This window comes from Enhydra lutris, unplaced genomic scaffold, assembly GCF_002288905.1.
Source record: "Enhydra lutris kenyoni isolate GAN:26980312 unplaced genomic scaffold, ASM228890v2 scaffoldscaffold69, whole genome shotgun sequence".
Taxonomy (NCBI): Eukaryota; Metazoa; Chordata; class Mammalia; order Carnivora; family Mustelidae; genus Enhydra; species Enhydra lutris.
Genome location: NW_019154153.1, coordinates 7512175 through 7535237, shown reverse-complemented (window position 1 = coordinate 7535237; position 23063 = coordinate 7512175). Strand labels below are relative to the sequence as shown.

Genomic DNA, 23063 nt, shown 5'->3' with positions numbered 1-23063 from the left:
GACGCCGGAGCCGGAGCCATTTTCCCCCCTTCGGCCGCGGCGAGGAGGAGCCGGAGCGGGAGTGACACCGGGCCGGACCCAGCGCGACCTGCGGCGGCTCCGGGGTGAGGAGAGCGCGGGGTTCCCAGAGAGACGCCCCTCTCAGCCCGACCAGCCCCCCGCTCATCCCTCCACCCACCCCTTCCTTAGACGTCCCGGACTCGCGGACCGCCCCCTGCCCAGAGGAGCCGACCCTTCCTTTCCTTTGCTTGCAGGGCGCCCTACCCCCCCCCCCCCGCCCTAAGCCGGCCCGAGTCTTGCCCCCCGCGACTCCCACCTCGGGCTTGGTCTCCCATAATGCCCGGCGCCCGCCCTCTCGCCCTTTGCTCACTTGCCCCCCGGGACACGTGGCCCGGCCCCCTGCCCGGTGGGCGCTCCCTCGCCCCCCGGGTCCCAACCTCCAGCCCCCTGGAGCGCCCAAGCCTCCACGCCCCCTCGGCCCCGCAGCTCCTCAGGAGAACCTGAGTTGTCCCAGAGGACAGCCTTTGGAGAGCTGCTCTGTCTGGGGACTGGCCCCTCCCCAGGCGCAGGGAGGCGCCCCCCCCACCCCCAAGTGACCTTGTGTCCCCGAGCGCCTCGCCGCCTGCCGCCTCCCCCAGCCCCCCCCCGCGCCGCGTCCACTCGGACCCCCTTCCCCCCGCGTCACACCCTGCTCGGTCCAGTCTGGTTTCTCCCCCTCCCCACGCCTGCACCAGCCTGCCCTCGGGGGCGTCGCTCCCGTTCATCTGGGGGGCTCCGGTTGGGGAGCCGGCTTCCGGGCTGCCCTCGAGGAGTGTGGAACTAAGTTCAGCCTGAGTGGTTCGGGTGCCCTGCTAGGGTGGCTGGGGTGGGGGGGGCCGCTGGTGGTGGTGGGCGGAAAGAGCGGGTGGGTGTGGGGGAGGGGGACAGTGCGCGTCACTGACTGTTCTCTCTTTCTTTCCCCCCTCCCCCGCACAGTGACTCGGGCCAGAGTAGAGGGCCCCAGGCCGCAGGCAGGAGCAGCTGGGCCGATTCCCTGGCCGGGAGCGGAAGGGGATGGCGTCGGGCCTGGGCTCCCCGTCCCCCTGCTCGGCGGGCAGCGAGGAGGAAGATATGGATGCACTTTTGAACAACAGCCTGCCCCCACCCCACCCAGGTAACATCTTCCCCAAGGGCCCAGGGCAGGAAGGAGGCATTTGGGCCCTCCCTAGCGACTCTGGTGAGGCAGGGTTGAGTTTCTCTCTCTCTGTGTGCAGAGTCTGAGGTGGAGGGCATCCGAAGGGAGTGGTTCCCTTCTGCGGAGCTCTTGTGGGAGGGGGTGGAAGCCATGTGCCTCCTGGGCTCTGGGACCTAGATGCAAGCTTGCTGCACTGTCTTCAGGAATGCTATGCAGTTCCCGGTTGAGGGAGCTCTCTGGGCTGGCGGACCTTACCTTGTGCGGGTCCGTGGAGGAATGCAGGTGCCTGGGACCCCTGGAGGGGGGGGGGGGGGGGGGGGGTATGTGTTGAGGATTGCATTTTGGAGACCAGTCGGTCATCTGTGTTAGTAGGATCCTGTGGTTGCTGCTGTGGAAAGGAGAGAGGGAGTGCTGGTTACTCTCTATCTGATTATTTTTAGCTTCTGATCAGTTACCGGTTTTCTGTGCTGTCTCAACTGTGTGAAGTTTGAATTGCGCTCCTTAGCTGGGTTGTAGAGCGCTTTTAGCCAGGCAGATTGTTGGAATGTTTGAAGTGGGGAAATGATGGGGGCTAGGGGTAGGATGTCATAGCCTGAAAGATACACTAGGGAGGGGCAAAAGAACAGAGGTGACACCCTGCAGACTCCCCCCCGCCCCCCACTTTCCTATAGCAAGTGGACATAATACCGGCTTTTTTCCTAGAGGCTTCTGCCTCCATGATAGGAGCCTAGGGAGCCTAGGGTTTGGGCTGGTGGCATGAAGTGTTTGTGTAGGTGTGTTGGGGGTGTTCTGTCTGTGTTTGGGGGTGGCTCCTTGGACTGGCCAAACCCGTATGGTTATAATCACCCTGCGTGATTGGAGTAGCCCTTGTCTCTTCTCAAATGGTGATTGATGTCATGCATCTAAGTGGCTGTCTTTCCTTTTAAAGAGCCCTTAGCTAAGCCACTTACTTGTTTCCTTGACCTTTTTTCGAGGTTTTTTTTTTAATGCCATTTTTTAATTCTCTGCTTATATTTATTTTTCTTTTAATTCCAGAGCTTGCTCATCCTGTTTTTGTTTCCCATCAAACATCTTTCACTTCTGGCTTCTCTCTCCTTAGCTCTAGCAGCAAGTTGAAGTGGTCTGGGAAAGATGTTTCTACATTTGGCGTCTTCTAAGTTGGAAGTGTTCGTTTGAAACTGAGGGCACTTAGGAGAGGGGTCTTGTTACTGAATCTTCAGCTGTTTGTATAAGAAACTTAGACTTAGTCTCATCACCATGTAGGCCAAGGTGGCAAATTTCGGTGCTATTGCCCAAGGTGGGGGTGGGGTGGTGGTTTAGGTAATATGATCTGATCCTTTCTGTGAGGGGCCAGAGAAGTAGTAGTGCTATCCAGCCAATGCTGGTTCCACATCTTGGCTTCCCATTGGCTTTTTGGTCTGGGGCTGCCCCCCCAGTTGATTGGGAGCTGTGCAGGCTCCCAGGGTGAACTCTGCCCCAAGCTGTAGCATGACCCAGTTTTTCCACTTGCCACGCCCCATTCCTGCCCCTTTCCCAAATCTTTTATGTCTCAGCCACTTTGCCGCACGTTGTCTCAGCACATTATCTGCCTGAGAAGTTTGGGGGTCTTATGAGGATGGGTGTTCCCTTCACCTGCATGAGTTTGTCCTTGTATCCAGTTTTTATGGAGGTGAGGAAGACGAGGAATGGAGAAATGGAACTGATTAGTGAGGGGGATGACATGGGGATTGCTGGGGAGAAGCCTTAAGAAAATGGTTCTTTCTGGTGAGATCCAGGCTGGTGTTCCATTCCCAAGGGAATGGGAGGGGCTTTCTTATGCCTGGCCTGATCCTGGGCTGAGTGGGGGGAGGCTGATGGTGCTTTGTCAAGCTTAATGTCTCATGTTCCCTAGTATCTGCTTTGCTCAGGAAGGGCGGAGCCAGAAGCATTTTAGGGCCAGTTCTGGGGGTCAGGGCCAAAGAGCATGTGTGTAAGATTGAAGGAAGCATATTGTTGTGCAGCACTGTCCAGGTGCTGCTCCTTTTTTCTTGGTGAAGACATCACTCCCATATATGTTGGATAGGTGGCTATTTGTAATCCGTGAGAGGTGGTTTAGGATTTATGGCTTGGACTCTTGGGGAGATAGGTGGTGAGGAGGAACCTGAGTTATAGAGACTTCTTGTGGGCTCCCATTCCTCAAGGTAAATCTTTTGGATATCAAAAATTTGAGAAGGTTGTATGCTCTGACCACAGCTCCACTGAGCCTTTGTTAAATCTTAGCTCTGATGATTGGAAAAATAATTATGATTGAGGGGAGTAACACAGTCCCTCTTGTATTACCCTTCACGTTTGTCTTGGGTTTCCTTGTGTAGGACATTAGAGTGGCCTCTCGAGAACTGTGTTATCCCAGAATAGGTGTTAGGAGAAGTGGCATGTGGACCTGGGGCCAGGTAGTAATTTGGGAAGTCTTTGTGAGGGTAGTCTTTCCTCGGCTACCTCTCCCAACCCCACCCCCTCCCCTGCTACTTCCTGTCCTATGTTGGCAGCTGGGTGCCCTGGGCTGGCTTCTGCGGTCAGGAGCCATTTTCCTTCTCCTCAGTGGGTGAGGCACTCCCTCCTTCTCTCCACTCCCTTCTCCACTCCCCCACTCCCTGGGCGGGGGTGGCTTAGGAAGAAGGAGAGAGGAGGGAGGTGGTGTGAATGTGTGTTAGTTACAAAGGAAGCTGCGTCCTGGACTTCTCCTCCCCCTCTGTGCCCCTTCCCACCTATCCCTGCCCAGGAGCTCTCAGTATTACCCCAGGCTTTGTGTGTGCTCCCAGCCAGGGGAGGAGGTGGAGCCAGATGGGAGGAGGATTGGGGGGGGGTGGAGGAGATGGTGACAGCTGGGCTGATTTGGGCCCCTGGGGAGAAGAGGCTACTGACCCAGGAGAAGCTGGGGAGGAACTGTGGAGCTGGAGATGGGGAAAGGAAATTATGTTTGGGAGTGGGTATGATACTGAGCTGACAACTGAACCTCTGGCTTGAGGATTCTGGTGGTTTTAAGCAGTGATGACCCAAAGTGGGTAGTGAAGGGTGTGGTTTCTGGGACCCCTGGACTGATACCGTTCTGGGAATGTGGTTAAGATGTATTCTGTCATTTTTGCCTTATGGGTAGGACCTTTCATTTTCATCCCCTGGTTTGTAGGATATTTGGTGGACAGTTAGAGGAGGGCTAGACCTATTTCTCTTATTTGGTTTATTCTAAGCATCTTGCTTCAGTTGCACTGGTGAACATATAGAGGACTCCAGTGAGGGATGAGGGAAAGGAGGCAGGGGTCTGGACAGCTGCCCGAGGTGGGCCTGGTTTGGCCTGACAGGCCTATTTTGGGTATATACAGCTCTCTCTTTGTCTGTTTTTGTCCTGAGTATCAGCTTCCTTCTGTGGTGAGTATAGCAGTTCTCTTCAGTGGAATCTGGGACAAGAGGTGGGGGAATAAAGTCTAAAGCCTTTGGATTAGGCTCTGACCTTTTGCTATTGATCTTTTCTCTACCTGCCTCTCTCTGCCAAATATATGTAGACAACGAAGAGGACCCAGAAGAGGATTTGTCAGAAGCAGAGACTCCAAAGCTCAAGAAGAAGAAAAAGCCTAAGAAACCTCGGGACCCTAAAATCCCTAAGAGCAAGCGCCAAAAAAAGGAGGTGAGTGGGTGACTGGATGTTTGGGAAATAAGAAGGGAGAAGCTCTGATGAGAACGGTTGAGGGGTGTGGGGGGACATTTGTTTCTTCTTCTCCAGTGGTGGGCCAGGTCCTGGGGATGAGCCTCAGGGCTGTCCTGAGGTCAGCATGTGTGTAGCATGTGTGTGTCTGTCTCCCTCTCCCCCTTCCCTGCTCCAGCGTATGCTCTTATGCCGGCAGCTGGGGGACAGCTCTGGGGAGGGGCCGGAGTTTGTGGAGGAGGAGGAAGAGGTGGCTCTGCGTTCAGACAGTGAGGGCAGCGACTATACCCCTGGCAAGAAGAAAAAGAAGAAGCTTGGACCTAAGAAAGAAAAGAAGAGTAAATCCAAGCGGAAGGAAGAGGAGGAGGAGGATGACGATGATGATGATTCAAAGGTGCCTTGAGCTCTGTCCTCTCCTGTGTGCTTGCGGTTGGCTTCCTGTCCTCTGTCTCCCAGATACTGCACTGCCCCTTAGAGTGTTCTCTCTCCCCGGTTGTAATGATTTTCTCTCCGCTCTCCTCCCCTGGTCTTGCAGGCCTTCATCTCAGCTCAGATTCCCTTTAGCAAGTATGGACACTAGGTGTCAGGTCTTTGACCTTGCTCTCTCTGCAGGAGCCTAAGTCATCCGCTCAGCTCCTGGAAGACTGGGGCATGGAAGACATTGACCATGTGTTCTCAGAGGAGGATTATCGCACCCTCACCAACTACAAGGCCTTCAGCCAGTTTGTCCGGTAAATAGTGGGGGCCTTGGGCGCTGGGGAAGAGAGTGCCTGAATAATCTCTATTCGCTTCTCTCTCTGTCTCATTTATTCTCAAAGATTTTCTTCTTTGTTCTTGTCCATTTCTCCACCAGACCCCTCATTGCTGCCAAAAACCCCAAGATTGCTGTCTCCAAGATGATGATGGTTTTGGGTGCAAAGTGGCGTGAGTTCAGCACCAACAATCCCTTCAAAGGCAGTTCCGGGGCTTCTGTGGCGGCAGCAGCGGCGGCAGCGGTGGCTGTGGTGGAGAGCATGGTGACGGCCACTGAAGTTGCACCACCTCCTCCGCCTGTGGAGGTGCCGATCCGCAAGGCCAAGACCAAGGAGGGCAAAGGTGAAATGAGACCCACTGTGAGGCGGGATGGTGTGGGCATGGGATATTGAAGACTGAAGAAGCATGAGGACGCTGTTCTGTCAGCCTAAAGATAGAGGAGTGTGAGGTAGAAATGAATCTTGGATTTAGGAGGGAAATTTTGGGAAGCTGGACATGGGGAAATGTGCTTAGGTAGAGAATATTTTATTAATCTTTTCCATCTGCTGTCTTGTCATGTGTTTGGATTACCTGATCTTAAGTGTGCTCTCTGACTTTAGGTCCCAATGCTCGGAGGAAGCCCAAGGGCAGCCCTCGTGTACCTGACGCCAAGAAGCCTAAACCCAAGAAAGTAGCTCCCCTGAAAATCAAGCTGGGAGGTTTTGGTTCTAAGCGTAAGAGATCCTCGGTGAGAGCCCAGCCCATCCCGTTTTGGTGAGGGTGCCCTATCTGGTGCAGTGTTACTCTATGTCCAGGTCTGGCCTTCATGGTAGGCAAGTAAGAGTGGGGACTCTTGGCCCCAGAACACAGTGACTAGGCTTCTTACGTGACCATCCTTGCTGGGATTCTAGCACCCTTAGTAAGAGTGATCCCTTCTCTAGTAAATTCTCCTTCCCCTTGGCTTTAACCTCTAACCTTCTTTCATTTCATTCTGCCAGAGTGAGGATGATGACTTAGATGTGGAGTCTGACTTCGATGATGCCAGCATCAATAGCTATTCCGTTTCTGATGGTTCTACCAGCCGCAGTAGCCGCAGCCGCAAGAAACTCCGAACCACTAAAAAGAAAAAGAAAGGTGTGTTTCTTTTTTGGGTCTGTGTGTGATGGGGTGGGGTGGGGATGACTGGGGAAGAATCTCCCTAAGGAGATCGGGGTTGGGTTTATTTTAGAGGGGGTGGGGGGAGGTAGTTTTTTTCTAATAACTGGGCTTTCCCTCTTCCTTGCCCAGGCGAGGAGGAGGTGACTGCTGTGGATGGTTATGAGACAGACCACCAGGACTATTGCGAGGTGTGCCAGCAAGGCGGTGAGATCATCCTGTGTGATACCTGTCCCCGAGCCTACCACATGGTCTGCCTGGATCCGGATATGGAGAAGGCTCCCGAGGGCAAGTGGAGCTGTCCACATTGCGTGAGTACCTGGCCATTGTGGCCCTCTGGAACCCTCAAGAGGAAGGGTGGGGTGACAGAGATCCTTTGGGCCTGGGTGGTGGTACTGGTGTGGACTTTGGGAAGCATTCAGAGAAATGATGGGTGTGGTTCTGACTTGGGTGGGTGGGGGGAGGTAATAATCTGACTCTGTGGTCCTTTACTGCAGGAGAAGGAAGGCATCCAGTGGGAGGCTAAAGAGGACAATTCAGAGGGTGAGGAGATCCTGGAAGAGGTTGGAGGAGACCCTGAAGAGGAGGATGACCACCATATGGAATTCTGTCGTGTCTGTAAAGATGGTGGGGAGCTGCTCTGCTGTGACACCTGTCCTTCATCCTACCACATCCACTGCCTGAACCCCCCACTTCCAGAGATTCCTAATGGTGAATGGCTCTGTCCCCGTTGTACGGTGAGTGACTGACCCTAGCCAAGGTGGGAGGTATGGGTAGTATAGTCTAGCAGAAGGGTATACTTCTTTTATGTGTAGGCTTCGGGGGGCTGAGGTGCAGGAGAGGTCATTGGAGAACTCTATCTTTTAGCCCTGAGACAGATTGTTTTCCTTTCTCATGTAGTCTGGGAATAGCTTTGTCTGGGAAAATGTAGGATTAGCTTTGAACAGAGGAGTTGATGCTTTGCCCTCTCTATTTTTTTTTTTTTTAAAGATTTTATTTATTTATTTGAGAGAGAGAGCATGAGAAGAGAGAGGTTAGCAGGAGAAGCAGACTCCCTGCTCAGCAGAGAGTCCGATCTAGGACTCAGTCCCGGGACTCCAGGATCATGACCTGAGCTGAAGGCAGTTGCTTAACCCAACTGAGCCACCCCGCGCCCTTTGCCAGCTCTTTTAAGGGGTGTTCTTAAAGCCGTGTTTCTCCAGCCTAGACCATCCATTCTGTCTTGGCACCCAGCTTTGGGGTCTTGGTATTTTAGAATGGTTAATAGGATTACTTAATTGCTTTTCAGTTGCTTATGAGAGGAATTCTGGTGCCCTACGTCTGGGGGTTTTCTCTGCTTTTCTTGTTCTGGGTTATTGTTGAAGTCTTGCTATTGGCTCTGTTAAACACAGGAATGATAGGGGCGCCTGGGTGGCTCAGTGGGTTAAAGCCTCTGCCTTCGGCTCAGGTCGTGATCCCAGGGTCCTCTCTGCTGGGCGGGGACCCTGCTTCCTCCTCTCTCTGCCTGCTTCTCTGCCTACTTGTGATCTCTATCTGTCAAATGAATAAATAAAATCTTTAAAAACAAAAGAAAACAAAACAAAACACCAACCCCCCCCCCCAAAACCAAAGGAGTGATAGTGTCACTCAAATTCTGGATGAAGTCCAGAAGCGGAGATGGAATTCTATTATTCTTTACGTAGAATGGTTCTTCTTAAAAAGAGAATTCAAGAATTATTTATTTATTTTAGAGAGAGGGAGAGGAAGAGAGCATAAGCAGGGTGGGGGGATGCGGAGAGGGAGAGGATCTCCAGCTGACTCCACACTGAGCCCCAGCGGGGGGCTTGATCCCATGACCCCAAGTTTATGATCTGAGCTGCACCCAAGAGTTGGACTCCTAGCTGACTAAGCTACCCAGGCACCTCTTGAAATAAGATTTTAATAATCCTTTGATAAGGCTGAGGCTATGGGCTGTTACATTTCCTCTCCTTGGTAATGATCTGATGTTGCATCCTCTTTTTCTCTCAGTGTCCAGCGCTTAAGGGCAAAGTTCAGAAGATTCTAATCTGGAAATGGGGGCAGCCACCATCTCCCACACCAGTGCCTCGGCCTCCAGATGCTGATCCCAATACTCCCTCTCCCAAGCCCTTGGAGGGGAGGCCAGAGCGGCAGTTCTTTGTGAAATGGCAAGGCATGTCTTACTGGCACTGCTCCTGGGTGTCTGAACTGCAGGTAAACCTGGGATAGGCTGGAGATCTGGGGACTGCAGTGAAGAGGGTCATGAGAAACATCCTTGTGGCTGGAAGGAGCGGATGCTACTCTATGATCGCTGATGTCTCCTTCTGTTTGCAGTTGGAGCTGCACTGTCAAGTGATGTTCCGAAACTATCAGCGGAAGAATGATATGGATGAACCACCTTCCGGGGACTTTGGTGGTGATGAAGAGAAGAGCCGGAAGCGTAAGAACAAAGACCCTAAATTTGCAGAGATGGAGGAACGCTTCTATCGCTATGGCATAAAACCTGAGTGGATGATGATCCACCGAATTCTCAACCACAGGTACCAGTGGAACAGGGTCAGACTGGTGGTGGTCTTGGGCGAACTGGAGGTAGGCAGCATAGCCATTGGGAGACTGCTGCCGAAGGGAGTAAGCAAATGGATGTCACTGGTGATTTAAACTTGGAAGAGACATGTCGATGTGTTATTATTAACTGACTGAATCCTGGTATTTGAGCCACAGGAGAAGGCTATAGATGAGATGTAATTTTAGGTGCAAAGACTAGTGTGGTAGAGAGACTCTGAATACATGTGGCATCTGGCCTTCCTAGAAGTCTAGTTTGGAACATCTATTACTGGCACTTTTTGAGAGTGAGGTGTCTTCTTCTGGCTCTGAGGGTTTTTTTCTCCTTGACCTTGCAGTGTGGACAAGAAGGGCCATGTCCACTACTTGATCAAGTGGCGGGACTTGCCCTACGATCAGGCATCCTGGGAGAGCGAGGATGTGGAGATACAGGACTATGATCTGTTCAAGCAGAGCTACTGGAATCACAGGTGGGTGGCTTTGCTGAGGTGGGGAGTTGGTTCTTACAGAGAAGGACCTTGGGCATCTGTGTGATGTCTGTCTTCTTTCAGGGAGTTAATGAGGGGTGAGGAAGGACGACCAGGCAAGAAGCTCAAGAAGGTGAAGCTGAGGAAGTTGGAGAGGCCTCCTGAAACTCCTACAGTGGATGTGAGTTGGGGCAGAAGAGGGAGGGGACGGTTTGTTGGGTGGGACGATACGTCTTATGTACTCCAGTCTACGGCTGGTACTCCTGGCGATGCCCTGCCAGCAGTAACTTCAGAGCTAGAAGCTTCCCTACTTCTCTACATCTCATTTTCTCTTTGCATCATCAGAAAAATGAAAACATAGGCAGTGGTATTTTCTATGATTGAGAAAGTGTTACCTAGGGATGCATCATGTAACTAAGCTTTTATGAAACTTGTATTGGAACCTGGGTCTTCCACATTTTTTTTTTTTTTTTAAGATTTATTTATTTGACAGGCAGTGAGAGAGGGGACACAAGCAGGGGGAGTGGGAGAGGGAGAAGCAGGTTCCTCACTGATCAGGGAGCCTGATGCAGGGCTTGATCCCAGGATCCTGGGACCGAGACTCGAGCAGAAGGCAGACGCTCAATGACTGAGGCCACCCAGGTGGCCCATCTTCTGACTCTTAATTCATGGCTCAGTTCTTCTGGGGTTTATTTGTGTTATATAACATAAAGACTTTTAAGGTTAAAAAATAACTCTAGGGGTGTGGGGGTACCTCAGTTGGTTAAGTGTCTGCCTTTGGCTCAGGGTCATGATCCCAGGGACCTGGGATCCAGTTCTGAGTCAGGTTCCGTGCTCAGCAGGGGAGTCTGCTTCTCCTCCTTCCTCTGCATTTCCCCCCACCTGTGGTTTCTGGCTCTCTCTGTCTCTCTGTTAAATAAATAAATGAAATCTTTAAAAAACAAAAAGCTGACTTTTTAGGGGGAGCATAGGATTGTTGACCTGGTGGATCTTGATCAGCAGAATTACTGTCTTGTCAGGGAGGCGATGACGCGGTCTTTTAGCAGAGATCTGTAGGCCCAAGATCTCAGTCTTTCTGATGGGTTAGTTGCCCTGCTTCCGAGAGGATCCTAAATCAGAGTTACCAGTAGCCGTTGAAGATCTGTTTCCCCACAGTTCTTTATGGCTCTTGAGGATCTGATGAGGATGTGTGAGGAGCAAGCATCCGCTATCTTAAGGAAGGAAGAGAGCTCCTTGGCAGCTCCTCACTTCCTTCGTTTCATCCTTCAGCCGACAGTGAAGTATGAGCGGCAGCCGGAGTACCTGGACGCTACTGGTGGAACTCTGCACCCCTATCAGATGGAGGGCTTGAACTGGTTGCGCTTCTCCTGGGCTCAAGGCACTGATACTATCTTGGCTGATGAGATGGGCCTCGGGAAGACTGTCCAGACAGCAGTCTTCCTCTATTCTCTCTACAAGGAGGTAGGAAAGCTGGAGTGGTTCGTTGTTTTGTGGGTGGGTACTTCATGTTTGTGGGTTTTTCACACTCCTGAAGAGAGAGAAAAAGGAAAGAAAAATTGATCTCAGAACTTGAACACATTGAGTGTGACAGTAAGATAGACACATGTACACAGAGATAGATTGAGGGGATGGAGCCCTGGGTAGAATCAGTGGTGGATGCATAGAGCCTCAGGCTTGGGGGAACAAATACCTGTTGAGATAAGCAGAGTTGTGAGTGGAATTAGCACAGAAAGACTTGCAGGAAGGGGTCGGGTTTTAGACTCTCTGTAAAGGTGGGTGTGTCTTGGAAGGAGCAGGCAAAGTGTTTTCATATGTGGACAGAGGTGAGGGTAGGAGCAGCAGCACACATGCCAGTCCTCAGCTGGCCTTAGCGGTAGTGGTAGAGATGGGTGCCAGGCTGGTAGTGTGTTGGGGCCCTCAGTCCTTATCCTGCCACTCCTTTCTCCAAGGGTCATTCCAAGGGCCCCTTCCTAGTGAGTGCCCCTCTTTCTACCATCATCAACTGGGAGCGGGAGTTTGAAATGTGGGCTCCAGATATGTATGTGGTGACCTACGTGGGTGACAAAGACAGCCGTGCCATCATCCGAGAGAATGAGTTCTCCTTTGAAGACAACGCCATTCGTGGTGGCAAGAAAGCCTCTCGCATGAAGGTATCTTAGTGGGTGGGAGACCACTCTAGAGGGAGTTGTTGCTGCGGGCTTAGTCTGCTTGTTTTGGACTCCCATCCCTGGGGTGAGCCAGGAGAACAGCTGGGAGGAGGGAAAACCCCGTAAGTCCTTTGGGTTAGCCTGCACTGGAGGGGGCAAACATTAGTGACCAAGTTGTCTTCTTGTGCAGAAAGAGGCGTCTGTGAAGTTCCACGTGCTGCTGACGTCCTATGAGCTGATCACCATCGACATGGCCATCTTGGGCTCCATTGACTGGGCCTGCCTCATCGTGGACGAGGCGCACCGGCTCAAGAACAACCAGTCCAAGGTGAGCAGGGAAGTCGAGGCCTCCAGCTTGAGCTTTCTACACCACCTGCTCTGGAAGGGGAGAGCCCGGGAGGGGCAGAAGGGTCAGATGCCTCCTTCCCATCTCAATTGGTGATTCCCCTTGGTGGCCAGCCTTTAGAAGGGAGATGGAGAGGCGCCTGGGGGGTTCAGTAGTTAGGCGTCTGCCTTTGGCTCAGGTCATGATCCCAGGGTCCTGGGATCCAGCCCTGCCTCGGGCTCCCTGCTCTGCAGGAAGCCTGCCTCTCCCTCTCCCCCTGCTTGTGTTCCCTCTGTCTCAGTCTCTCTGTCTGGCAAATAAATAAATAAAATCTTAAAAAAAAAAAAAAAAAGGGAGATGAAGATGGAAGCGGTGTGGGGGCTTAACCACTGGGCAGTGAAACAGCTCAGGTTTGCAGAGACCTCCCAGAGCCCTCTTTTCATTGGATTTCACCTTCTCCATCTGCTTCTCCAGTTCTTCCGGGTGTTAAATGGTTACTCGCTCCAACACAAGCTGTTGCTGACCGGGACTCCATTACAAAACAATCTGGAAGAGTTGTTTCATCTGCTCAACTTTCTAACCCCTGAGAGGTTCCAGTAAGTGCGTTTCTCCGTAATCAGCTGATAATTCTGCTTCTAATTCTTCTTGTTGCCCATTTCCTATTACCACTTTCCTTTCTCTTTCTGAAGCAATTTGGAAGGCTTCTTGGAGGAGTTTGCTGACATTGCCAAGGAGGACCAGATTAAAAAACTGCATGACATGCTGGGCCCTCATATGTTGCGGCGGCTCAAAGCTGATGTGTTCAAGAACATGCCATCTAAGACAGAATTGATTGTGCGTGTGGAGCTGAGCCCTATGCAGAAGTGAGTCAGAAGGGACAGAAGCATTGACTCCGTTTTGTAAAAGTAGCTAGACACCTACTAGTCTGCTGAATGTTTGTTTTTTTTTAGGATTTTACTTATTTGACAGCAAGAGAGGGAACACAAGCATGGGGAATGGGAGAGGGAGAAGCAGGCTTCCTTCTGAGCAGAGAGCCCAATGCGGGGCTCGATCCCAGGACTCTGAAGGCAGACACGCTTAACAACTGAGCCAGCCAGGCACCCCTGCAGTGTTTGTGATTCCTCCTTGTACTCTGCTTCCAGGCATCTGGTGTTGGGAGCAAGCGAGATTTTACCTGATGCCATAGTGCTTAATTTAGTTAAATGCCTTACTTAACGTGATGGTGCCAGTAGTGGTGCCTGTTAGGTTGCCAGCCATTAGGTCCCAATGTGGGATGTGTTGGAAGGAAGATCTCAGACCTGGGAACTGTGTTAGGAGTCATATAAAGGTTAGGTTTGAGTCCTGTCAAGGCTCTCGAGTCTGACTTCTCTCTCCATCTTGTCCATGTAGGAAATACTACAAGTACATCCTTACTCGAAATTTTGAAGCACTCAATGCTCGGGGTGGCGGCAACCAGGTGTCTCTGCTCAACGTGGTGATGGATCTGAAGAAGTGCTGCAACCACCCGTACCTCTTCCCCGTGGCCGCGATGGTACGCTCTGCCTCCTCTCTAGCCCCTCACTGTGCCATGGGCTGAAGCGCTCCCGTGGGCTTAATGCTTTTTTCTTGTCTTGCTTCTTCCCTCAGGAAGCCCCTAAAATGCCCAATGGCATGTATGATGGCAGTGCCCTAATCCGAGCATCTGGTAAATTATTGCTGCTACAGAAGATGCTGAAGAACCTCAAGGAGGGTGGGCACCGCGTTCTCATCTTCTCTCAGGTATTGTGCGGGCTGGGCCGGGAGCTTGAGGAGAAAGTGGTTGACCGCCCAGTGCGACACGAGGAGAGCAGTTGTCCTCTGACTCGCCCTTTGTTAAACTGTGCTCCCTTAACAGATGACCAAGATGCTGGACCTGTTGGAGGATTTTTTGGAACATGAAGGTTATAAGTATGAACGAATTGATGGTGGGATCACCGGGAACATGCGGCAAGAGGCCATTGACCGCTTCAATGGTAAACGCGGGGGAGTGGTTTCAGTCCACGCGTTCTCATTCACTTGTGTCTTTGCATGGATCACTTGTTCTCGTCAGTCTGCTTTTCTGTATGGTTCTTTAGGGTTTTTGTTAATTGTGATATGGAAGAGTAAAGCTTTTGAATGCCTTGATTCAAAGAATGTTTTGGACTATTCCTAGCAGACTTTTTTTTCCCTTTGGAGTCTTCATTCTTTTTGCCACACGAAGAGCATTTTATTTAAGCTTCTTTGTTGTTCTTGAGTCCCAGAGAGGGACAAGGACTTACTAAGCTCAGTTAGCAAATTCGTAGCAGACATGTCTCTGTAGCTGCCACTCCTCCCCTACCTCCCCTTCCTCCTTATTTTTAATTTAATTAATTTTTTTAAAGAAAGTTTATTTTTCTGTTAATCTCTACTCCCACTGTGGGGCTCGAACTCAGGACCCCGAGATCAAGAGTTGCACGCTCTTTGAACTGAGCTGGCCAGGCGCCCCTTCGTTTTTCATTTTAAAATAATTTTGGAGGGGCACCTGGGTGGCTCAATGGGTTAAAGCCTCTGCCTTCGAGTCAGGTCATGATCTCAGGGTCCTGAGATCGAGCCCCGCATCGGGCTCTCTGCTCCGCAGGGAGCCTGCTTCCTCCTCTCTCTCTGCCTGCCTCTCTGCCTACTTGTGATCTCTGTCAAATAAATAAATAAAATCTTAAAAAAAAAATAATAAAATAATTTTGGACTTAAAAGTAACAAAAATCAATACAGAGTTCATATATATTCTTCACTCAGCTTCTCTTCACAGTGACAGCTTATGTAACCACAGTGCAACTGTCAAAAGCAGGAAGTGATGACTGATGTCATACTAGTAACCAAACTGTAGACCTTAATTGAATGTCACCAGTTTTCCTCCTAATGTCCTTTTCCTATTTCAGGATCCAATACCAGATCCCCCATTGCATGTGGTTGTTGTGTCTCTTCCTATCTGTGACCGTTCTTCATTCTTTCCTTTGCTCTCATACGTTGATACTTGTGAGGATCACTGGTTAGTTACTTTATAGAATGTCTCTTGAGTTTGGGTTTGTCTGATGTTTTCTCCTAGCAGGTTGAGCTTATTAGACATTTTGGGCAAGAATGCCATAAAAGCAATGCTGTGTTCTTTTCATTGCATCCTCTCAGGGGGAGGACATGATATTGATAATGTCCCATTACTGGTGACGTTAACCTTGATCACTCAGTTCAGGTGGTACCTGCTTAGTTTCTCCATAGTAAACTTACTTTTCTTCCCATTGGAATTGATACTGATAAATGTCTCTTTTTTTTCCACTTAGAACTATAGTTGACACAAGAGTGTTACATTAGTATCAGCTGTGCAAGGTAGTGATTGGACATCTGTGAGTTAGGCTCCCCACGAGTGTAGCTGCCATCTGTCATCACAATGCTATTACAGTATCACTGACTGTATTCCCTGTGCTGTGCCTTTTGCCCCCATGACTTACCCATTCCATAACTGGATGAGGGAGGTATTTGAGACTATGGTCATGTACTGTTTCTCCTTAAACTTGCACATTGACTTCTTCATCCATTCGTGGACCTCGCTTACAGTGATTACTACTGTGTGATGTTTGCCTGATGTTTTGTATTTCTGACATGCTTTCTACGTTAATTATTAATTAGAACTCAAGAGACACTTCTAATGGCGTTTGGTTCCTTTCTTAGCACCGGGTGCTCAACAGTTCTGCTTCTTGCTTTCCACTCGAGCTGGGGGCCTTGGAATCAATCTCGCCACTGCCGACACAGTTATTATCTATGACTCTGACTGGAACCCCCATAATGACATCCAGGTGAGCAAAGATAGCGGCCTTTGTATACAGTAACTGGCTGGTAACGTAAGTGTTCTCTGCGAGGGCTCCACCATCTGGAATTAGTTGTTTAAGGGGAAACAATAGATTCTTTTTGTCTTTTACCTTATTGTGAGCCAGGGAGTTTGGGTTAGCTATGGTCTTATTTGGGGTAACATGATAGAGGGTGTGATCAGGGGGGCAGGGTTTTAGAGTTCATGTGAAAGCAAGCTGCCTTGTGCTGAGTTTAGCTTATTACATGGACATCGGGGCAAGAGCAGAAGCCAGAAAATACAGTTTCTTCCATTTCTGAGTTTGTTTTGTGCCCAACTTTAGGCTTTTAGCAGAGCTCACCGTATTGGGCAGAATAAGAAGGTGATGATATATCGGTTTGTGACCCGTGCGTCCGTGGAGGAGCGCATCACACAGGTGGCAAAGAAGAAGATGATGCTGACGCATCTAGTGGTTCGGCCTGGGCTGGGCTCCAAGACTGGATCCATGTCCAAACAGGAGCTTGATGACATCCTCAAGTTTGGCACTGAGGAGCTATTTAAGGATGAAGCCACAGACGGAGGTGAGCTAGTCAGGAACTTGTTTTGGTCTGGGGCTTGGCTTCTTGAAAGGATATATTTGATACTTAGGGTCCAGAGACATGGACCTAGGGTTCTGTGGGATTTGTTTTTACACTGCAACTGCTGAAGCTGACTGAGGGTGTGGACCTCTGATTCTTTATAGGAGGAGACAACAAAGAGGGAGAAGATAGTAGTGTTATCCACTATGATGACAAGGCCATTGAACGACTTCTGGACCGTAATCAGGATGAGACAGAAGACACAGAACTGCAGGGCATGAATGAATATTTGAGCTCGTTCAAAGTGGCCCAGTACGTGGTGCGGGAAGAAGAGATGGGGGTGAGTATGAGTCCAAGGCAATGCTGTGTTTGGTGATTGGTCTGCAAGTTGTTACTGAGACCAGGATGGTATTTGAGACAAGAAGAAAACATGTGTGCGTAAGTCAGTACATTGTTGAATTACTGTACCTCTTCCTTTGAAAATAAATACTATCACATATGGGCAGTCACATATTCATTTTTACCATGGCTGTCAGGAAACTCACAGCCAAATTTCACACTCAAAACTTTTATCTGTATTAGTTCTTCCTTACCAGAATCTTATTTTAGCTTATGTATTCTATTAACCCTACACATAAACTTCTGATTGCTTCTCTCAGATCTCTTTGGAGAAAAGGCTAGAGATGAAATACATACCTAAGCAGCTGCTTCCCTATACTTTTTAAAACATTAGAATTGTTTCCCCTTCTTCTCTTCTCTTCCTTTTCTGGATCTCTTTTATCAAAAACAAAAAACCTGGGGGGCGTGGTGGCTCAGTCGTTAAGCATCCGCCCTTGGCTCAGGTCATGATTCCAGGGTCCTAGGATTGAGCCCCACATCGGGCTCCCTGCTTGGCAGGGAACCTGCTTCTCCCTCTCCCCTCCCCCTGCTTGTGTTTCCTCTTTTGCTGTTTCTCTGTCAAATAAATAAATACAATCATTAAAACAAACAAACAAACGAATCCTAAGTCTGCTAAAGGTGTGGCTTCTTTAATAATTACTCCCCAACAAAGTAGAGTATAAAATTAAAAAAAAAAGGTTACTTTTTCTTCTGGTCCCCTTTAGACCACTCAACTCAGGGTTCTTTGAATTGGCATAGATTTCTGGTAGTCTTCTCCATCTTTTCTCATCCTTTCCACTCAAAACCATCTCCCTTGCTACATTTTTCTCGTATATACCCGTTACCTTTGTTCTTCTCTGGAGGTGATGCTGCCAGCCTTGGTTGTGTATAACTGTGGCTGAAAATTCTGACCTAGGTCTGTGGACATGGGATATTCAGTCCCAGCAGCCCTCCTGTGAGGTGCTCCGTGTTTCTGTCAGAGTGGTGGCTGGCTGCATCACCTCCAGAGAAGAACAAAGGTAACGGGTATATACGAGAAAAATGTAGCAAGGGAGATGGTTTTGAGTGGAAAGGATGAGAAAAGATGGAGAAGACTACCAGAAATCTATGCCAATTCAAAGAACCCTGAGTTGAGTGGTCTAAAGGGGACCAGAAGAAAAAGTAACCTTTTTTTTTTAATTTTATACTCTACTTTGTTGGGGAGTAATTATTAAAGAAGCCACACCTTTAGCAGACTTAGGATTCGTTTGTTTGTTTGTTTTAATGATTGTATTTATTTATTTGACAGAGAAACAGCAAGCTAGGCAGGTCTACAAATGACCCTCTCTCCTTCAGGCTCTCTGCTCAGCAGGGAGCCTGCTGTGGGGCTCGATCCCAGGACCCTGGGATCATGACCTGAGCCGAAGGCAGAGGCTTTAACCCACTGAGCCACCCAGGCGCCCCTTAAATCATATTTTTTGAATAAATAGTAATTTACGTTCAAGATTAAAGAGATACAAGATAATCTCTTTTCTGTCTAGGTCGCTCCCTGGAGATCACTGATGTTTTGTTTCTTGTATATTTTTCTAACGGTAGTTTATGTGCATACAAATTATATGTATGTCTCTCCATATATATGCACACATGCATGTGCTCACATGTGCACACAAACACCTTTTTCCCTTTCTTTTTTTTTTTTTTTGAGAGAGAGAGTGCATGAGTACAAGCGGGATAGATGGAGAGGGAGAGAGAGAGAGAATCCAAAGCAGGCCCAGCATGGAGGCCAACATGGGGCTCAATCTCAGAACCCTAAGATCTTGACCTGAGCCAGAATCAAGAGTTGGTTGCTTAGGTGCTTAACTGACTGAGCCACCCAGGCTCCCCTCCCTTTTCCTTTTAAACACAAAGTAATTTGTTATACATAATGTTTTGTGCCTTGCTTTTGTCCACTTATTAACTCTTAGAGATTTAGGGGTGTCTTTGTGGCTCAGTCAGTTAAGCATCTGACTCTTGATGATGTCGCCTCAGGTCATGATCTCGGGGTTGTGGGATCCAGCCCCCCTTCCCCAAGGCTCTGCGTTCAGTGGGGAATCTATTTGGTTTCTCCCTCCTACTCTTTCTGCCCTCCCCGCCCCCCGCACACTCTCTTTCAATAAATAGATAAAATCTTTTAAAAATAAGGGGTCTGGGATCAAGCCTCGTGTCGGTGCTGCCTGCTGAGTGGGGAGTTTGCTTCTCTCTCTACCTCTCCCCTCTCTCCCTCTGCCGCTTCCCTCCACTCCTGCCTCTCTCTCAAATAAAATCTTTAAATAAATAAATCTTGGAGATGTAGTCCAAATTGGTAAAGACCTCCCCTCTTTTCTTAAAAAATTTTTAGATTTTATTTATTTGATAGAGACGCAGCGAGAGAGGGAACACAAGTAGGGGGAGTGGGAGAGGGAGAATCAGGCTTCCCGCTGAGCAGGGATCTGGATGCGGGGCTTGATCCCAGAACCCTGGGATGATCTGAGCCAAAGGCAGATGCTTAATAACTGAGCCACCCAGGTGATCTAGATTTCATTTTTTAAAAAAACTTATGTATTTATTTGAGGGAGAGAGAGTGTGAGAGAGAGAATGAGAGGAAGAGCACAAGCAGAGGGGGACCCCAGAGGGAGAGGGAAAAGCAGACTCCCTCCTGAACAAGGAGCCCAATGCAGGGCCCAGACCAATCCCAGGACCCTGAGATTGGGCCCCAAGCCGAAGGCAGACACCTAACAGACTGAGCTACCCAGGTGCCCCTAAATATTTTTTTATGTAATCTCTACACCTACTGTGGGGCTCAAACTTGACAATTTAGAGATTAAGAGTTGTATGCTGTATTGACTGAGCCAGCCAGGCTCCTCTCCCTTTTTTCTTGCTGCATAATATATCCTTGTTTGGAAGTACCGTAACTTATTTACTTTTTAAAATTGAGGTGTAATTCACAGAAAACATTATCGTTTTTAGTATACAATGGATTGATTCAATATCTGTATATATTGTGAAATGATCACCATGATAAGTCTGGTCAACATCTGTCGCCATGCATACTTAACACATTTTTTTTTCTTGTGATGAGAACTTTTAGGATCTACTTTGAGCAACTTTCCAATGTGCAATACATGTTACTAATTGTAGTCACCATGCCGTGCGTTGCATTCCCAGGATTTGTTTATAACTGGAAGTTTGTACCTTTTGACCCTCTTCACCCATTTTGGCCACTCCCACCCCCAGAAATTTATTCATTTTGTTCCATAATGATGGACATTTAGGTTGTTTCTGCTTTTATGTTGTTAGTAGTGGTTTAGTTCTAATGTAAGGGATTTGGAATCATTTACTGATCCTGAAGTGTCTGAATAAAATAAAAGACTTCCAGAGGAACATAAACATTACTGGGATATGAGAGGATGTATGTGTATAATTTGTTGGTTTGTTTTTTGTGGGTTTTTTTGCTCACAGGTGGCAAACTTAAGAAGTTGTGAAGAACAGAAGAGCTTATGGCCCTTCACTTTATGTCTTATGAAATCTTTTGCAGCATTTCAGAAGCCCTTCTGTACGCCTTGCTATCTAACCTCTCTTTTCTACATTTTTCTATTTCCCAACTGTATAGGTGTCAAAGGGGTTAGAAGAAAGCATATTGTCTCTTTATTCTTCTCTTATGATAACAGCATCATCCCATGTTTTTCTTTAGTTACGTTGACTGCTAATCCGTACGTAATTATGAGGAGCCATGTCCTGTCAACTAAATTTATTTTTAAGTTCTTAGGTCCAAGCAGGCACACTAAGTATTTCAGAGTCCAGTCCTGAAAAGGAGCTAGCAGAATGGGAACTGTGAGGACCAGGGGTAGCTGGTGGTGCTGACTTCAGCAGCCCTGAGTCCTGGCCCTCCCTCTGTCCCAGGAGGAAGAGGAGGTAGAACGAGAAATCATAAAACAGGAAGAAAGTGTGGATCCTGACTACTGGGAGAAATTGCTGCGGCACCATTATGAGCAGCAGCAAGAAGATCTAGCCCGAAATCTGGGCAAAGGAAAAAGAATCCGTAAACAGGTCAACTACAATGATGGCTCCCAGGAGGACCGAGGTGTGTGTGGCCGGCCCCGCCCCCCACCCATGGGCCGTTCCACTAGAGCAGTGGGCCCCGCTCATCTGCCCTCTCTCCCTCCAGATTGGCAGGACGACCAGTCCGACAACCAGTCCGATTATTCAGTGGCCTCAGAGGAAGGTGATGAAGACTTTGATGAACGTTCAGAAGGTGAGAGCTGTGCCTTTCTGCTGGCTTTTTAAATATCGCTTTGTTTGACACCCTTTCCAGTGTCACTCATGCATTCTTCTCTTCTTGCAGCTCCCCGCAGGCCCAGTCGTAAGGGCCTGCGGAATGATAAAGATAAGCCATTGCCTCCTCTGTTAGCCCGTGTTGGTGGGAATATTGAAGTAAGTGTCCTTTGAGTGTAAGGAGGGGTGGGTGAGTGCTAGATATTTGGTTTTTGATGGAATAAGGCCTGCTCCCTCTCACCTACGCTCCTCCTTCCTCTAGGTACTTGGTTTTAATGCTCGTCAGCGAAAAGCCTTTCTTAATGCAATTATGCGATATGGGATGCCTCCTCAGGATGCTTTTACCACCCAGTGGCTTGTGAGAGATCTGCGAGGCAAATCAGAGAAAGAGTTCAAGTAAGTTGAGAGATGGAATGAATAATGTAGAGCAAGAGCTTTTATTCTTTCTTATTCTTTTTTTTTTTTTTTAAGATTTTATTTACTTGAGAGAGAGAGAGAGGGACAGATAACAACAGAGAGAGTGAGAGAGAGCAAGGAGCCTGGCGCAGGACTCGATCCCAGGACCCTGGGATCATGACCTGAGCTGAAGCAGACGCTTAACTGACTGAGCCACCCAGGCGCCCCAAGCAAGAGCTTTTGCTCTCTGGTCACTCCGTGGTGTGGGTCCCGGCTGTGCAGGGGAGCTGGCAGCTTCCTCTGTTGAGGTTGGCGGGACTAGCTGTTAGTCATAGGATTCTTTGTGCTGGTAGCTTCCCTGGAGGAGAACCTAGGGCATGCTGTGGGATCTGGAGAACCGGTCTTTAGTGCAATGGCAGGCTTTATGTCAAGATGGAGCCAGAGTTGTTGTCTAGGATAAGTGGGAAAGATCTCATCTAGGAGTTGGCCTGATTGCTGTTTAACTCATTCCTCACTTCTTTTCTACAGGGCTTATGTATCTCTTTTCATGAGACATTTATGTGAGCCAGGAGCAGATGGGGCTGAGACCTTTGCTGATGGTGTCCCCCGAGAAGGCCTGTCTCGCCAGCATGTCCTTACTAGGATTGGTGTCATGTCCTTGATTCGAAAGAAGGTAAGCCCTGAGCCTCTCTGCCTTGTTCAGTTTCTAGGGGAAACTAGAGGGCCAACAGGATAGGAGCCCAGAGCTGGAATCGGGTCTTCACCTTCTTGTCCCATTGCTACAGGTTCAGGAGTTTGAACATGTCAATGGGCGCTGGAGCATGCCTGAACTTGCTGAAGTAGAAGAAAACAAGAAAATGTCCCAGCCAGGGTCTCCTTCTCCAAAGACTCCTACACCCTCCACTCCAGGAGATACACAACCCAATACCCCTGCACCTGCCCCACCTGCTGGTAAGTCTGCCTGTATTGTCCTTTTCTGTCCTTGCCAGTGCTTTTTCTGCTCTCCTGTTCTCAGCTCTGACAGGGGAGTCTGGCAGGACACACAGCAGTCTCCCTCTCAGTTTAGGAGAGCCGTCCTAAGAGTAGGGCTGGCTCTTAAAGGCACGAGAGGACACTTTAAGATGAGACTAACTGAGAAGGCATGACCTTCTCTCTGATCTAGAACCTTCTTCCTAATTAATTGTCTTCTACTGGTCTGCAGAGGATGGGATAAAAATAGAGGAGAATAGCCTCAAAGAAGAAGAGAGTGCAGAAGGAGAAAAGGAGGTTAAGTCTGCAGCCCCAGAGGCCACTGTTGAGGTAAGAGCTGGGGTGACTGGATGCCATACCAAAGATGAATGGGTAAGCCCATTCATCCTTTCGGTTGCTGGCCTATCTGCCTCAACTTCTATATTTT

General features: G+C 49.1%; 1 protein-coding gene across 7 annotated transcripts in view; it reads left to right on the top strand.

Moving 5' to 3' along the window:
- Nucleotides 1-35: 35 nt before the first annotated feature.
- Nucleotides 36-23063, top strand: part of LOC111159668 (chromodomain helicase DNA binding protein 4) — a 30322-nt gene continuing 7294 nt past the window's right edge. The window contains exons 1-32 of one of the 7 annotated variants that reach the window (XM_022522221.1): nucleotides 36-104; nucleotides 976-1153; nucleotides 4711-4832; nucleotides 5050-5244; nucleotides 5463-5581; nucleotides 5704-5945; nucleotides 6203-6330; nucleotides 6581-6716; nucleotides 6870-7048; nucleotides 7235-7474; nucleotides 8745-8948; nucleotides 9069-9274; nucleotides 9635-9766; nucleotides 9848-9944; nucleotides 11033-11224; nucleotides 11713-11913; nucleotides 12101-12238; nucleotides 12710-12831; nucleotides 12925-13098; nucleotides 13625-13766; nucleotides 13862-13993; nucleotides 14109-14226; nucleotides 15932-16056; nucleotides 16390-16627; nucleotides 16789-16964; nucleotides 20900-21080; nucleotides 21165-21251; nucleotides 21342-21430; nucleotides 21534-21667; nucleotides 22196-22340; nucleotides 22453-22618; nucleotides 22869-22966. In XM_022522221.1, coding sequence (XP_022377929.1) covers nucleotides 1054-1153; nucleotides 4711-4832; nucleotides 5050-5244; nucleotides 5463-5581; nucleotides 5704-5945; nucleotides 6203-6330; nucleotides 6581-6716; nucleotides 6870-7048; nucleotides 7235-7474; nucleotides 8745-8948; nucleotides 9069-9274; nucleotides 9635-9766; nucleotides 9848-9944; nucleotides 11033-11224; nucleotides 11713-11913; nucleotides 12101-12238; nucleotides 12710-12831; nucleotides 12925-13098; nucleotides 13625-13766; nucleotides 13862-13993; nucleotides 14109-14226; nucleotides 15932-16056; nucleotides 16390-16627; nucleotides 16789-16964; nucleotides 20900-21080; nucleotides 21165-21251; nucleotides 21342-21430; nucleotides 21534-21667; nucleotides 22196-22340; nucleotides 22453-22618; nucleotides 22869-22966 — 4758 coding nt within the window. In that variant the 5' untranslated portion in view covers nucleotides 36-104; nucleotides 976-1053. Of the gene's footprint in view, nucleotides 105-975; nucleotides 1154-4710; nucleotides 4833-5028; nucleotides 5245-5462; nucleotides 5582-5703; nucleotides 5946-6202; nucleotides 6331-6580; nucleotides 6717-6869; nucleotides 7049-7234; nucleotides 7475-8744; nucleotides 8949-9068; nucleotides 9275-9634; nucleotides 9767-9847; nucleotides 9945-11032; nucleotides 11225-11712; nucleotides 11914-12100; nucleotides 12239-12709; nucleotides 12832-12924; nucleotides 13099-13624; nucleotides 13767-13861; nucleotides 13994-14108; nucleotides 14227-15931; nucleotides 16057-16389; nucleotides 16628-16788; nucleotides 16965-20899; nucleotides 21252-21341; nucleotides 21431-21533; nucleotides 21668-22195; nucleotides 22341-22452; nucleotides 22619-22868; nucleotides 22967-23063 lie in introns of all 7 variants that reach the window. The other 6 variants (XM_022522223.1, XM_022522220.1, XM_022522218.1 and 3 more) reach the window with 6 other exon arrangements.